Source organism: Oreochromis niloticus, linkage group LG20 (assembly GCF_001858045.2).
Source record: "Oreochromis niloticus isolate F11D_XX linkage group LG20, O_niloticus_UMD_NMBU, whole genome shotgun sequence".
NCBI lineage: Eukaryota > Metazoa > Chordata > Actinopteri > Cichliformes > Cichlidae > Oreochromis > Oreochromis niloticus.
Genome location: NC_031984.2, coordinates 12,253,575 through 12,270,760, shown reverse-complemented (window position 1 = coordinate 12,270,760; position 17,186 = coordinate 12,253,575). Strand labels below are relative to the sequence as shown.

Below are 17,186 nucleotides of genomic sequence, written 5' to 3'. Positions count from 1 at the left end.
CGTCTTTTTCAGTTTACATTCACAAATGTAATAATTATTTTGAGTAAACACACATGACGTCTTGTTGTTGACTTTTCACCGCAGCTGGCATTCGAATTATAGCTGCAGCAATTTTCTCGCGACTCATTTCCCTCATAACAAAGATAAAAATAATTGTCAAAGCACAACCAGAAGTTGGGGCAATTTAAAACCTTTGCAATATTTAAATTAACTTGAGCCGATAAAGCTAAACATAAACACAAAGTCAAAAGCACAATATGGCTTATGTAAGGGTTAAAAAGTGACAGCAGTAATAAAACTGAAGGTGACGGAGGTCAAAGGGGCAAAGAAAAGCAAAACTGTTGTGTTTATCATCCTGTGCTGAAAAGTGAATTTCAGTTCAAATAAAAAAGTTTCTTTGTTCTGATTTAATGAATTTTTTTTTATTATTATTTTTTAAATAGACTGACAGAAGAAGCAGCTGTAATACATATTTCCTTTGTAAATCCACTGAGCTGTTGCAGAGAAGTTTATGATGTGGAGATGGGGTGGAGAGCAAACATTTCATTGGAAGACGTCCACTAACCTCGGCTGTCCTGAGCCAAATAGAGATACTCGGAATGCACTGACACACATGCATCACTTACCCTTAAAGACTGCAGCAGAGCTGTAAACCCATCAGAAATTTGACCCAAATTTGGAGGAAGAGCCGTTAAAACAAGAACAAAAAATGTCCTAATAAACATCCAGAGACAACGATTCTAACTGTACCATTTATTAGTTGTACAATTATGAAAAATAATCATAAAAAAAAAGACTGGAAGCCCAAGATTATTTACAATCTTTTTCTCTGAAGTGAGGTCCCTCTTGTGAGTCATGTTCTCAGCCTTCTTTTTTTAATGTTTTTTTTTAAATCACAGGGTATTTATTCACGATATGTTTAACTTTATAAGACATAGTCCTTTTCTCTTTTTTGACAAATGTCAAAAATTACATACATACATATACATACATACATATATATATAGATATCTATAAAAACAAAAATCATTCAAGTATCAAAATACAGACCGCTAGATTCATGTACAATATCATTCTCATCATTGTTGTCATCAGATTAGTCCCAAAATATCTTTCCTGATCCTCAGCAATGTGCAAAAGCAGGACAGGACCAGGCTGATGGCTAAAGGTGCTGACACCAGCGCGCTGAAGACAGTGTACCATAGAGTTATCGTACTGGCCGGATAAAAATGTACCACATATACAAGAGTTAAATCAAAATGAGCCGACTATGCACCCATATACAGATTGGTGGACCAAACAGTACCATTAACAGTCAACATATTAGGAGTTAGCTAGAGAAACATGCCGTGCCCTATTGTTCTTGTCTGCAGCTATAAATCTAGAGTCGTACCGGCCTGCATGGCAGGTTTGGTGAATAATCTTGTCGAGATTAACTGAACAAAGGGGCAGGGAAGGAGAGAAAGAACCACACCTGATCCAGTTCCAGCATTAGGACAAATCATAGTCCTATAAAAAAGTACCCACCCACCCACCGCCCCCCACCCACACCCACCCCACACACACCCACACACTCACGCAAAAAGTAAAATAAATGCCATCCCCCGTTATTTCAATATAAAACAGTCTTTTAGTGTCAGTTTCTTTGCCCCTTGAGTTTGGTTAGAGAGCTCCTCCCATGCAAGATTACATTGTTTATCACAGTTACACATGTATGCAAGCTGACGGTGATGAAAGAAGCTAAAATGTTTGGATACAGGACAAACAACCCAGGAAGAAGTGTGTACCTACAGTGTGAGGTCTCTTGTCTGACAGTTTGTATCATAATAAAAAGTTAATGTTCCTCATCTCTGCAGCAACTTCCCCTTTAACTACAAGTTCTGCTTTGAAAACGGCAGGTACATTTCCTGAAACGATAAACACCACCTCTCAGTGAGGGACGTGATGATTCATTTCGGGGGAAATGCACACAACATAACAAATACATCCGTCTCTAATGTCGCACGGAACAACCATCACTTTCTAAGCGTCGAGAAGTTAAATGGAGGCGGGTGCGTGTGTGTGTGCGTGCGGGGTGATGAAGTTGGAGAAGTCTGATGAACCGGGGGAGCGTGTTGCGTTGCCGAAAGGTTTACATCCGTCTTATTCTCCAGGCCCGTGTGTAACTGCGGGCACAATCCGACTGCTGATGTGATCTGCTCGGTGAGAAGTGGGGCAATGATCCAGCAAAACATCCTACCCACCACTCAACAGGGCTCATTCCTGTCCTTTTCTCACTGTCTGGGATTGGCCACAGTGTCAGCTACAGGGAAGGGACACAGACACACGCACACAAAGCAGTGGAGTTAAAATAAAGTCAAACCGACGGACACAAACAGCACTATAGTGATGGATTACGCCCTTCGTAATGATTAACTCTTTTCACCAAGCATCTGTGAAACATTAACCGGGTATGACTGGGGGGAAAAAAGGCAATGCTGACAGGATGAACACTGAAGGCATTTGTTGTGAAAGGAGAAAAAGAGACAGACAGAGGAAAATGCACTTATTCTTTCAAACTTGGGGATTTTATGAAAGTGCTTAGGTGTAGTTAGTTCACTCCAGACGAAGCATTGAGTTTAAATCCTGACTGATAGTTGAGGGCATGCCACTTTTGAATTAGTTTGAGCTGTTTGGAGCAGCAAGGACCACTAACATGCAGATCCATGTCTGCCTCTGTGCCCTATTCTGTCCCTCTGATCCTCTCTAGAAACCCCACCCCAAAATGCTTACTTCATTAGCATCAAAAGGATCATATCACAGTGCTAGGATCTTGGCCTCTTTTGGCTTTAAGCAGGCAGCTGACCGTAAGAAGAAGAAGAAAAAAAAAAAGCCTTGCCCTTAATTGATCTTATTTAACCTCAATAACACCTGCATCCCTGCGAACATAAACATGCTACAGTCCGACTGATGCATAGAATTACAGGATCAGTTTCACAGTTTACTCAGGAAACATGTCCATCCAGGTACAGGATGTGTGCAGTGGGTCACTCTTGGCTGTGGTAAAAATCAGATTTCTCAGCACTCGGTGAAGTCAGGAGTTGGAACGTCAGAGTGAAAAGCCTCAGAGCGGCCGTCGCCTAACAGAGCAGGAAAGCATCGAGAAGAGAGAGAGAGCTTATCACCAAGAGTAAAGAGTGGGATGTTGACGGTTGGGAAGAAAAAAAAAAAAAGGGGGGAAGCATTGTTGGAGGAAGCATATAAAGGTAAACAGAAGGGATGGATAAAAGGGAACGTGAGTGGCAGGCTCATAGTAGAGGAGATACCAACGAGACAGCTAGAAGACGGTGGGTAAGGTGGAGGGGTTGCGTTAATAATCGAGAAAAAGTGTAAAGGTGCTGGCAGTTAAACATAAGAAGGGGCAACAGCTGGTCAGTTGTCACAGACTGTGGTGTTGCTGGAGGAGGAAACAAGTGATGGCGGTGGGGAGGAGCAGAGGTCCAGCGCAGAGAAAGAGGCAGCGTCACAGTGAAAGGCACACAGAAGGAGGGGAAGGAAGGAGGGTGAGGCCGAGCCCAGGAGGAAGAGAGGTCCACTCAGAAAATGGTGGTCTCGTACTTAGTGCTGATAGTGCGCTTGGATTCCTTGGGGTCCATGAGCCACGTGGCACTACCCTGGGACTGAGAATCGCCTTCCTGGTCCACAATGTCCCCCTGTGAGTACAAACAGACAGCATTGAAATATCTGAATCTTTACACACGAGGCTGATTACACTTTCTGTAATGCTTTGATTCAAAATGCAGCAATGAAGTATTATTGTGCCAACAAACTGTAATCGTTTGTGATGAAATTTAACCATATTTACCCATGAAAGTGTTGATGTTTGTGTTTAAACAGATTCCATAAACGATGCAGTATCACACATATCCATCAATTATCATAAAATTACAACCCCAATCCCCAAAAAGTTGGAATGCTGTGTAAAATGTAAAGAAAACAGGATGCAATAATTTGCAGATCTCATAAACCCATATTTCATTTATAATATTAGACAAAAAGGTTTTTAACTAATACTTTTTACTATTTCACGAAAAAGATTAAGTCATTTTGAGTTTGATGGTAGCAACACTTCTCAGAATAGTTGGGATGGAGGAAAGAAAAGGCTCAAAAGATAAGTACTATGTGATGCACATGCCATCTTCTCTGAGCCAAAGCCCTGAGGCAACTTGGAAAACTGTTATGTGCTCAGACAAATCAAAATTTAAAATTCTTTTTAGAAAACACGGATGAAAAGTCCTCTGGAGGAGAGGGACCATCAGGCTCGCCATCAGTGCTCAGTTCAAAAGCCTGCATCTCTCATGGTATGTGGGTGGATCAGTGCCCATGAAATAGGCAGCTCGCACACATGGGAAAACATCATCATTGCCGAAAGGTATCTACAGGTTTTATAGCAACACATGCTTCCATCCAGATGACGTCTTTTTCAGGGAAGGCCCTGTATAGTTCGACTAAACTAAACTAAACCACATACTTCATCTATTACAGCCGCATAGCTCCGGTGCTGAACTGCAGTTCAGACCTTTCACAATTAAAAACATTTGACACATCATGAAATACAACAAAGAAGAGCCAGAACTATTGAGCAGCTAAAAACGATATAATAAACAAGAACGGGACACATTTCTCTGCTGAGAGTCCGGCAACTGGTTTCCTCAGCTCCCAGAAAATGACCTTGTTTTTTTTCTCAGTGTAAACAGTTAAAATGTTTTGTGTGTTCTGATGTGGATAAAAATATGGGTCTATGAGATTTGCAATTTTTGAAATGTTAACTTTTCCTGGTTCTCATTTTTGCTGAGCACTTTTGGGAGTAATTAGCAAGTAGCCCATTTTGCCAGCTGGCTTTTCTATTGATAAAACATAACATTTTCTCTATGTATATCATAAAGGGACTTAAAAAACTTAAAAGTTTAAATTAAGTAAAAACACCCCAAAAAGAATTCTGTGTATATAAACTTTGTCTGTGTTACTAAAAGCGTGTCACTAGAGGGCGTTGGAGTTAACAGTATATATCATGATTTGCTTTAGATTTGCTAAAATCAAATTCATATGTAGTTTTCAACACAGAGCAGTGAAAATATAGTGAAATAAACAGACAAAAAAAAGTTTACGGGCCTTTCAGGAAAGTCAGAGAAAATAAGCTGTGACAGGAAGGCAAAAAAGAAAAAAAGCGCAAAGGGTGAGAAGGGTGGGGATGGGATAGGAGGCAGCACCTGGGCAGCAGGGCTGGCAGAGTGCAGCGGTAGGAAGGAGGGACGGTGGGTGGTGCAGGTGTAACAGTAACAGCAACGACTGTCGAGAGGAGGAGGAGAGTCCTGGGAGAGATAAACACCACCAGGAGGAAGAGAGGCGAGCCAGACGGAGACAAAGATTAGAAGAGAAAAGGGAAAGTGCACAAAGAACCAGGAAGAAGAAGCGACAGAGTCAAAGGACTTAAAGGGCGGGAAAAGTGACACAGATTTTAACAGGCATGACACATGAAGAGTCTGACAGGTCGCACACAACACAGAAGACACTGCAGATGCATTTTGAAGCTTATATGTGCTTATTGGTGTGGATATGTGTAACTGAAGTGCATGTGTGTTCAGGTGCTGATTAAACACATTTAAAAATGTACAGTAAAAAAAGCCACACGGATGAAACAGACTGAACAGAATTACATTGTTAAATCACTGTGATCATTAAGCTGCAGCTAGAAATGTGTGACTTGTCCCTGAGGTGGAGTTAGCTCATTTATATTCAGCACAAGCTTCCCTCTTAATGGTTTAATGCTAATGCCCAGATGAACATCAGCATAGCATAACCACAGTGATGTCGAGAGGTGTAGACTGATGCAAGCAATCTAACACAGTTTTTGCTTCCCCCAAAAAATTAGGCGTACACTGAAAATGTAATCACAACACACAAAAAGATTTGTTCTGGCAACTTATTCTGTAAAACTCCAAATTGCTTGAGAACATGTTGAACAATATTTCAGCTTGATTTGGTGTTTTATACTACAACACTTTTAACATCCAACTCACCGCTGTTTTGCGTATGCTGCCTCGTGGTTTGGGCACAGGTTTGCTGGACTTGGTCTCAATGACCTCTGATCCAGATCCAGCTGGGACGCTCTGGTGCGGTTTGGTCCTCTGGGCCTGCAGAGCCAGCTGATATGCTACCTCAAACGCCTGGCCCAGTGTCAGTATAATCTCATAGGTCAGGTTCTATACAGAAAGGTAGAAAGAGGAGGATCACTGAGTCATTACAAGCCTTTAGCCAAAGGACCACCACCATCACAGTGTGCAGCGAGACAGCAAAACGTAACAGAAGAAAGATTTTTTTTCCCCCAAAACTTCTTCAAAACAAAATTGCATAACCTGAAGAAGTGGCAGTAATCTCAGGAGTATTGTGCAGCAACCCCCTGTTCCTAAACTAGATCCATCCTCTGTAGCTGAGTAATAAAGCTGCCGGATTATTCTGTTTTACCCTGACAGCTCCCAGGTATGAACAAGCACTGCAGACTAAAGACAGATGATTCATGCTTTATACGTTATGCCTTGGGAGTCTGAAAAAGCAATCCTGTGGTGGGAACAACAATCATCATTTGAAGAGACACATAACACAGAACTGTGAAATCCTCTTTATATCCTTTGATGTAGTAACCTGCCCTGAGATAAAGCATTCCATGTACACCGATACGTAGAAACTGAACATCTCTCTTGTGTAGTGATGACTGTGCCTGGCGGACCCTGAAAGCAGCCATATAGTCAGCACAGTTTAAAATAACCAAATACACTGTATGGAGCTTTGTATGGACACTTTCGGTAACAGAAGGGACACGGCAAAGCTGTGGTAACTATTTGACTCATACTGTTTCAGTGTTTAATGACTACCAACAGCCCGCAATCAAAACATTACTGTCTACAGCTGAAAACTTTTGTTAAGCTACCACTACTGTGCAAGGCCCACAGGTACCCTGAATAAGCAGACAAATTGCAAGCTGAGATAAATAGCAGATAAATCTGTGCTTTGTTTTAAACACAAGGGAGAACCTCCAGAAGTACAAAAACTGCAGTTCCTCTGTGCGCAGCTTGAAGCTGGCTCCGAAAACTACAGACTTATGTTAAAATGTCACATTTTACAGTCTGGTACAAACAATATTTTGGCCTCTATGGATTGTTTCCCCCTTCATAACAACTTAATAACAACATAATAATTGAGGACTCATTCTGAAGCACTAAACTGGAGCGCTTCACCGTGTGACTACTACTACTGGTGACTTTTAGAACATTTCTAATTGATTACATGACTAATACTGTTCATTTCTGTGTGGTGCTGACCATCCAAGAAGTTTGTGCTCTAATGTTTTATCCATCTGTTTCTTACATTAATTAGCCTGTATGTGTGTCTCTGTATTGCATGCTTGCTGTTTATGAATGCATCTTGCTAAGCGCTAGCTGCTCAGTTAACCCTCCACCCTCCCATCTTTGTAAGATAACTTCTGGCTCTAAAACGCCAGCATATAAAAGCTTCAAGAGCGATGGGTGACATCGCAATCACACAATCATCTTTTATACCATCTATAGTCGAGCACAGTACAAGTGTCCTTACCACATCTACTGTGCTGAAGACATGGCAGTAATGGTGGCTGGTCTGCAGGTCCTTAGTGATGTAGGCAAATGTGCACAAGTCCTCTGGGTCCTGGGCTGCACAAGAAATGTTACGGATCTCGTGCTCTGCAATGATGTTCTGGACCAAGAAGAGCGGCATGAGTGAGGTTTAGCAATGAGAAAACACAGTGCATGCTTTCATTTTTTACTTTTATTTAATTCCATGAACATTGAGACAATAATGCTATGTTAGAAAATGTTACAAAATAAAAACTAAACGGTTAAAGGAGAGACACTGACTGCCAGCCATCACAAGTGCAACTACAACAAGACCATGTTGAGCTTCAACATTTCAAAGCCTTCTTTTTATTAATGTCAACTAAATGTCAATCAGATTTGCTTCCTATAAGGAAATATAAGCACAAACTAATCTGACACAAACTTGCAGGCACGATATTTACAATCACAGAAAGAGAGGAAGCTTGATGTTTGACTGCGTCACTTTCATGCACACATTAAAAAAGGAAACATGCTGTTATTTGCCCCGGCCTCAATTTGATGTATCACACGCCTCAAAGGACACGTCTGGTTAAGAAGTAAACCTTTACGCAAAGAGAAAATCTGTATATACGTGTGTGTGCGCATGTGTGTAGTCGCTAACCTTGTTGGCTGCGTCGATAAACTTCACACCCTTGTATGTGATTGAAAGGACGATAGTTGGTACTTTTCTCATTTGCTCTGTTGACCTCTGGAGAAAAGATTAAAAGGACAGGTGAATTGCCACTCACGCAAACAATATCTATGAGTTTATCCTCAGGGATTGGAGAAACTTGTCATACCCGCATTTTGGCACAAGCATCCTGCGTGGACTCCGTACCCCTTAGTTCCTTAATAAGCATGGAACCAAGATACTGTAATGAAATGGAGGGAAAAAAGACATTACTGCTGATGTGTTTAATCAACAAAGCGGAATCATGTAGGAAGGAGAATGGTGCAGACGTACATTAGCTTCATAAGCGCAGGATTCAAAGATGAGTTTCTCCGGTTGGTGATGCCAGTTCTGAACCGGGGCGTACGGTGCTGCTAGACTAGGTGGCCGCAAGGTCAGGCGGGGCTCTCGTTGCCAGTCTTCATGTCGCTCCTATAAAAATAACCATAACTATCAAAGAAGCCTGGCAGAGGCCCTCAATAACCAATAACACATTTGCAGATAAACCACATACAGGAGGCCTGTGTCGTTCGCTGCGACATCTTTGGGTAACGTCATAGTCATTTTCTTGTGCTTTTTTCCTCCCTGGCTCGCCTGCAGGCAGCAGAGGGTCCATTGAGCGTCCTGTGTAGGGCTCCATCTGACTCATGGGAGATGAAGTCTGGGATCCAGGCAGGTCTTGGCACTGCGGAGATGTAATATGACACAGTTGGGTATCTCATGTCAGATGTACTCTCTATCATTAGCTATCAGGCATTCATCTTTGTCAATATACTTTGCAACATTTACAGGCTAAAAATAAAGAATTTGAAACATAAGCCTAAGTTTGTCGGACAGTATTTAAACATTAGATCTGGTTCCGAAGTGAGTGAAGAGTAAACAAGACAAACATTTTGTGAAGCACTTTTACACAGGAAAGTAGTTTGTAGGTCCTCACCCTGATCTGAGACAAACGAGGAGGTTTGACAGGAGGCTCTTCATAAGGCCTCTCCGCTAAGGAAGCAATGATGCGTTTCCTGTGACCAAGTAGGCTAATTTTTAGCACCTGTAAAAAAGAAAATTATGAAGTGATCATACTGAGCAGCACATAAGGAAATGCCAGAAAACAACACATCAGGCACCGCTATTTCATTTGTGACGTTCCCTTAATGGTTCTCCATGTGAAGCTGTTTCTCCTCTGAGTCTCTTCTCTTCTGTTAATCTTGAATCCATATACGGGATTGCACAAGTTCACACGTTCATGCAGCGATACAGTGTCTGACATTACTTCACTGATCTACAGGTGATGGTATTGCACACAGAAATGGAGGAATGCAGCACTGATCTTTGAGTGAACAAGAAAACATGTTTCTTTCAGAGACCCTTCCCAGTAGTAGCAAAAGGCAACATATTTTCTCACAGACCAGTGAAGTCTGACGTGCCATCTTCTAACCAAGTAATTTCAGTTCTGTCTTCCAAAAGTGAAATTCTCAATTAATTTTTTTGAGTGAGACTTTGGAATCCATTTCCCAATATTCAACACAAATATACCTTCACCTTCAGAGTTTTAGCCTCCAGGTTTCCCCCAAACTGAAGCAGAAGTAAACCATCAAACTTGTTTCCCTATCCTGATTTTTTTTTTTTCCAAGACACCTGAAAACTAATTTCACCCTCTGATACTCCTCACTGTCCTTGTACATCACTATGACTCACATTGACAATCTCCAGCTCCCACAGGTTTCTGACGCAGTCCAGAGTGCGGTAGCCGCTGGACAGGAAGTTTTGCAAGTACTCATGCAGGCCCAGATTCTCCAGCCAGGAGGACAGGGAGTTGCTGCCGTCACAGCCCAGCGCTTTCACCTGCAGCAGAAAACGTAATCATTCAGTCACTTTGAGGAATTCCGGGTGTTGGCTGAACCAATATGCTGCAAATTTAGCCAGTTTTCCTTGGCAGAACATTGAAGGGTTTCTGGTTTCAAAACCCCCACAGATGTATATTTGTATACTAGCTGAATGAGCTAAAGCAATACAAATTAAAGTGACAATACTGCAGAGGTGTTTTAGTTTAATTTTATTTTTATATCAAAAGTAAAGCTCCCAATACAATAATATAAGCAAGCCCACTGCCAAATCGCATTCGACTTCATTATTCAGCTCTATTGCTCTTGCTCAGCTGTATGCCTACCGTATTATTGTTTAAGTATGTGAAAGAAACAAAACAGAGTCAACATATTTTTATGTGTTCAGTGAATAAAGCTCATTTTAAGAGGACACAAAGTTGAAACAGTTTTAGATCCCACTGTTTTCTTTTTCTAAGTATTAACAATTTAAATTCACGTATTTAAAACCACAAATTAACTTGTTACTTTCCATAAATGCAATAGATACTTGGGTCTAAGGTGAGAATATTACTTGATCATCTAGCATTAAAGCAAATGCAAAACACTGAATTGGGTCTTACGGTTCCAAGAGAAGTATTAAAGTAGGAATCAACGATTTATCACCTTTGGAAAGGAACGTGCTGCGTGCAGGATCTTCTTTCTGTGGCTCGGATCTGTGATTCCAATCTCTTTCAAGTCCTGGTCCTCCATTACATTGCTCCCCTTTAAAGCAACATACAAAACAAGCATTTATGTTGCTGGTATTTCTAATCTAAGACCCATGAAAGTCATCAGAAAGCCAGGTACATTAAACTGTGTCGTAATAAAGTAATTTAAGTTACCATTTAGTAAAAGCCAGTTTTGTTTTTTTTACATAGCTTATTCAAGTCATCTATGAAAATCCCAAAACACAGACTGCTTTGATTTAAAATTATATATAATTAAGACAAACCCTCCAAGCTAAAAGCCTTCAGTGCAACGTGAGAATTGATCACAAGTATGCTGCCACTGCATAAAAAGGTCAATTACTCCTGATTGAGATCCTCCCTAGAACTCAACTCAACCAGACGAGCCACATCGATAACCCCTTCAATGAGACTTAAGTGTGTGGGGGGGGTGGTACTGACAGGAATGTGGTGATTGATGTTCAAACCAGTCTTTGGTTACACACGATATCACCTTTGGAGACTGAGTGGCAACAAACGGATAATGGAGAAGGGAGGGATGAATCAATGTCTGAGTTGCAGAGTGGTCAGCGTTATGAGATGGAGGCGCATCGATAGCTGACGACAGCCGCGGGGGAAATCAAAACACCTTGACATGTAAAAGGAAAGCCTTTATTTGAACACCAAACATCATTCATTCAAGTTCCATATTAACCAATTTCATGGTGCAACAGACCAAATAAGAGAGTCACAAGACAGTAAACAGTGTTTCCCACAGATTTAGATTAAAACGATAACAGATTCATAATAAAGCTTCTGGGGTTTTCACACTTAATGTTGCAGCTGTACTGAGCAACATAATCAGCTGCCTCTGAGGTGAGCGAAAGAACTCCGAGATTACAGCTGATGATTGTGGGTCTTGTTTATTAAAAATTTCCCTACCCACTGTTAGGTCCTGGTTAGAGTGTCTTTTCAGGTCTCAGCACATCTGCAGAGGAGAAGAAAGACTGCTGTCTTCAACTGCAGTCCAGGATGGTGGAATAGAACGTGAATAACTCAAAGAAGCAGCTGAATGATTGATAGGACCAAAACAACAACCACCCAGCAATTGAACTGGTAGTCAAAACCACAGGATGGCAAGGGCTGGGACTAGCCAGTTAGCAGAGATTGAAGGAACTGCAGTCAGTTAAACTGAATTAAACTGACTGTTAACCATGCTCAGACTGACCAATAAGAAGTCGGTAAGGGTCACAAGTCCAGCCTGTTGGATATAAACCATGAATGCTAGCTGTAGTGCTTCTACAGGGGAGTCAGCAGCTAACTCTCATCTGCCAGTATCACTACGGTCCAGAGAAGACGCCGCCTCAGGGCTCATGTGGCTGACTCTTCAATATGAACCTCTGCGTGCACACACACACGCACACGCACATGCCACTAATGGCATAGCAGAGATGCTGTCTGTAGGTCAAACTTGACAGCCTGTTTTTCATGCAGATGCTGTTGATGCTGTTGATGCAAACAAGGGGCGGAGAGCATGAGGAGAGGGGTGGAGCGAGTCTGTTAGAGTAAATGCTGCAGAGCAATCTTTGTAATGCTTCCTGTGGAATCACAATGCTAATCACAATTCAGCTAAGACACTGACATAAACTTTTACACTGCCATCCTGTTCATGCTGAAATTTCTAATAGGCTGCGATCCAGCCTGTCGATGGAAATCCGGAGAAGGACGGAAAGCAGAAATATGAGTACCTGAATGCTCCAAGTGAGTTTATTGATCAGAACTCACCATGATCTTGGCTTCAGCCCACACTGAGCACAGGACATTATGTATCATCTCTTTTGCCTTTACACTGCCTCACACGAAACTGACAACTGAAAGCCCATTATCTCTGAGCAGCAACATGCTGATTGCTGCCTCTCTAGCTGAGGACTGATATGGTTTGTGGGGCTGAATGGATGATAATGCTTCAAAGTGTATGGATCATTGCATTACTGTCCCACTGGAGATCAACTGATAAATGGCTCTATGCGGGGGAATACAGCTGTAACAGACTGGATTTACACTCTTTGCCCATTTCCTAATTTATTCATTTTTCTACCACTCTGATTTTCTCATGTGTCTTCTGCTAATTCTGGCAGATGTGCAGAAATGTTATCTCATCACTTCAAAATCACCCTGTTTATTGAGCTTTACAGACTTTAACATTTGTTGTATGACATCTATCACTGAGGCAAGCTAAGGAAACATCAGCGTTGTGTGGGTGCTGGAGTCCATCCCAGCCACCACAGGGTGAGACCCTGGGTACACCCTGGACAAGTCGCCAAGCTGACACAGGGCTCTTTTGTTCTTTCAATCTTTTTTTTTGTCCTTGGATAATTTTATTTCATGTCGAAGTTAAGCTGGATAAGCTTAGACATAAATAAATGACTCCCAGTCCCCAGTCCCATGATTAATGCCTTGATGGTTGAACGACAACCTGACTGATAAAGCAAATAACTGAACACTAATCAACATTTTGCTTCTGGACACACCTCACTAAACCAAACCGGAGTGAACTTAACACCTGTTAGGTGAAGAATGTTTGTTCATACCTGGCTTAATAAAAATTCTCATTTCCTTTCATATAAAGTGTTATTCACCTCTGCTATAACTGGATAAGCCATTTATCCTCATTCAAAGAGTCTGAAAACACAAACAGCATGATGTGGTGGTGACAACTCTGTGGGGAAATTTCTGGCTAATGTGCTTCCACAGGGCTGGCAGGTTTCAAGGAGTACATTAGTAGAGAGAACGCTAATATCAGCACAACATTGGCAAACAGAATATATTTAAAGCAGTGTAAGCTGGGCTGTTTTGTGCCTGTGCAGCTTGTCCAGCTCTGCTTTACTCCGTCCTCTCATTAAAATGCTGCTCTGTTCCTCCTCGGCCTATCCAGAGAACAGCCACAGTGGCCTCCCTGGTTTAAAAGCACTCTGAATTCAGGCTGGGTGCTCAGGGGCACGGATCACTCATTCTGACCCTCTAAAGGACAGCTACCTAACAGCACTAAGACTCAGTTTGTCCTCCTAAACTAGCTGCCATGAGACCACTCAGACCTCGAAAGAAAAGTGCAAATGAAACTGTGACAGAAAAAAAAAATGTTTCTTTCAAATTAACAAACAAATCTAAGCAACAAAAAAAAAAAAAAAAAAAAAATCAATCCATCCATTCCCAATTCTTTAGCTTCGGATGCAGGAAGCCATTACTGGATTTTTCTGCAGGGTTTGGTCCCTCGCTGCAGCATGAGCCCTTTGCATTTATTAAAAGGCAGAAAAAGCAATGATGACAGAAAAAAGGGGGGGGGTCACGAAAACTTCATGAATTTAGATTACACAGACCCAACTCAGAAGTAGAAAAGGTTCGCCTAACCTTGGCGCAACTTTTAGATCTGACCAACTCTTTCTAAAAAAAAAAAAAAAAAAAAAACAAGAGAGGCTTTCTCCTTATAAATCCTCAGCCACCTCCACTGATTTGAAACTCAAAGTAAATTTGTTCTCCCTCAGCTGACCGCATAAAAGTCAGATCCAGACACACCCGCCAGAAGACCGTCGGCCTCACAGTCGCCTCGAATACAAACGAACTTGCTGACTGTGTCACAGCGCAGAAGTCTAGCACAGAGAAAAAGAGCCATTTCATTTCAACAGGCTTTACTTGTCAGTACCAACGAGCGGTGGAGAACAGCATGATTGCGCAGCGCTTGTTTCATCGGGACATTTGCTCCACGAGTCGATAAAAAGCATCTAATTGGTTTCAGAAAAAGGCTCGTCTCTGCAACGCTGCTTGAACACAATACATTCACTGCTGTTATTGATCTGCTTCTAGAGCGTGCCTGCAGGGGAGACACAGATCACAGTTGGCCGAGTGGCAGAGTAAACACGGTTTAATTAGTGATCTCGCTGCTACATCGGCTACAGCGACATACTATTTATTTTTCCAAGTATTCTTAACAACCTAATTCAGAGAAGGACCATTTTCTTACCATTGTTTAAAATTTGATGATGAAGTGTGAACATTTCAATTAAAATACTGGCATCTTGCCCGTCTTTTAGCAGCTCATAGGAAATGCATAAGAGTCATAACATGACACTGCATCTATTTCTGAGTCTACTGTTTTTAGATTGTTGTTTTGAAAGTCATACACAGAAGGTGATCAGTCTGTTGAAAATAAAAGTGGATTGGCTGACATGAATATCTGTACTCAGTACTGGCAAAAAATGTTTGTCTGGTAACTCAGCCAAGAATGAAATATGGCTCGTTTCTGATCTATTCACTAATGCATAGATTAAACACAATTATAAAAGTTTAGCAAAGACAAGGTGACTCGGAGGGTAATTCTAATTTCCAATTGAGACCAAATTGCGATTCATAAAAAGGTCAACATTTGCTGTGGGAAGGACACGTTGTTTTGTTCAGAGGTAACAGCTTTTTCTCTAAACCCTGCAGCGACTTTAGGAAGCCAGGTGGTTAGTAAGCCATGTTTAAAGATAGAAATGTTGCCAGCTTGCTGCTTTGGAATAAAAAGAAGACTCAAGCCTAAGAAAAAGGAGTGTGAAAGCCTAAAAGACAGTAGGAAGATTAAACCACGAGAGTAACTTCAGAGGCTTCATACTTAAACATGGGTGTGGATCACGCTTTCTCCAAGCGGAGAGGCTGATAAGTGGATGAATTCTCTATTCTCGGGTTATGTAAAGTAGATTAAAAGGTTGTTTATGGGAGAATCAGAGTGCACTGAAATTAGACAGATATAGTTTGATAGCAGCCACACATTTTATTTATTAAACAACTGAAGCTTAATAAACCAAAGAAACACGAAATTTATAATATTTAAGTCTAATTAACAAGCCTTACATGCAGAGATAAAGAAATAAATATACAGATACTGACAATCAGTGATGACCTTTATCTGGCGTCAGACCAGACAGTGATCTTCTAGTTTTCTATTGTCTAATTCTGGTCAGGTTGTGTTAATCATTGCTTCAGTTTGCTGTCTTTAGTTGACAGTAGTGGCACTTTGTGGTCTTCTGCAGTTCAGAGATGCTCTTCTGCATACATTGGTTGTAACAAGTGGTTACTGGAGTTACTTCCAAGTTGCCTTCCAGTGAGCTCGAGGCATCAACAAGACATTTTCACCCAGAGATGTGGATATTTTCACATTTTCAGATCATTCTTTGTAAAACCCTAAAAATAATTTTGTAGGAAAATCCTCAGTCCAGGCTGTCTGACACCAACAGCCATTTAAATCACCGTTCTTTTCCATCCTGACGCTCAGTTCAAACTTCAGAAGGTCATCCTGACCGTGTCTGCATGCCTAAATGCATCGCATTACTACAAACCCAATTAGATTGAACACCTGATTAGTATACATCATTAGCATACCAAATGAAGTTGCCTATATATCATCTTTATTATATGCATTTTTGCAAAGCTCAATCTAATGATTTAGAATTTAAAGTTTTTTCAAGTTTGATAAGTTAATCTCAAAGAAAAAAAAGTGTGAAAAGAAAGAAATATTTTCATTAATTTGTTGTCCCATCACTCCATGTTTTATTTTTATATAGTAAAAGTTTCCCTCAGAGAGATCGATGTTTTGTTTTGTAGTTTTTGAACTTTAAATGTCTGTACTGGTTTTAATATCGCTGCCATATCACATAATCTCAGGGTCTTATAAGTTGAAACGTGTACGTCTGTTTACATCTGCTGTCATGTGTTGTGGAGCTTACAAATATACCCCTCTGGGGTATATCTTCTGAATCGCACAAGGAAACATCTGTTATGCTTATGTACAATATGCTGAGTGTTTAAGGAACCATATTCTTTGGAGTCTTTGTCAGCTTCTCATAGTCGCGCTCATCTGAGGCACAGTTCATTCAAATTCAAATTAAAAGTGCCCGAGACTCCGCTGTGTTCTTTCAGCTGAAATGAGAAGTTTAATTTGCAGCCATCACAGTGATTTATGAATTTTTGTAGTTGCTAAGGGAACTTGTTCTGTTTTGTTGTTGTTGCTGTGTTCCTGTTTATACGCAGCACTCTGGATCTGGCTTACTTTGTGGTAAGTAGTAAGTCCACGTGGAGGGAATCTTGAGTACATTTATAACTCATGTGTGAATCTACAGTAGTGTTTGAAAAAGATGAAAATCTGTTGTCCACAGTGTGTTTTATTTGTTACAGTGAAGGTTTTTATAAGTCTGATAGAGATGTGAATTCTTATCTTGACAAATAGGACGCTTATCTCTCAACTTTCCTACCGGTTCAGACTGCCAGCTGTGCCCCTTCATCAGAATTTAGG

At 41.1% G+C, this 17,186-nt stretch overlaps 1 protein-coding gene across 17 annotated transcripts in view; it reads right to left on the bottom strand.

Annotated features, from left to right (window-relative positions):
- Positions 1–1,931: 1,931 nt before the first annotated feature.
- The window catches only part of LOC100702957 (ankyrin repeat and SAM domain-containing protein 1A), a 61,847-nt gene continuing 46,592 nt past the window's right edge, over positions 1,932–17,186 (bottom strand). For 12 of the 17 annotated variants that reach the window (XM_025901317.1, XM_025901319.1, XM_025901318.1 and 9 more), the window contains 11 exons: positions 10,821–10,919; positions 10,030–10,176; positions 9,275–9,382; positions 8,852–9,022; positions 8,632–8,769; positions 8,468–8,539; positions 8,290–8,376; positions 7,630–7,767; positions 6,060–6,242; positions 5,250–5,351; positions 3,126–3,692 (listed from right to left, as the gene is read on the bottom strand). In XM_025901317.1, coding sequence (XP_025757102.1) covers positions 3,576–3,692; positions 5,250–5,351; positions 6,060–6,242; positions 7,630–7,767; positions 8,290–8,376; positions 8,468–8,539; positions 8,632–8,769; positions 8,852–9,022; positions 9,275–9,382; positions 10,030–10,176; positions 10,821–10,919 — 1,362 coding nt within the window. In that variant the 3' untranslated portion in view covers positions 3,126–3,575. The other 5 variants (XM_025901320.1, XM_025901322.1, XM_013275643.3 and 2 more) reach the window with 5 other exon arrangements.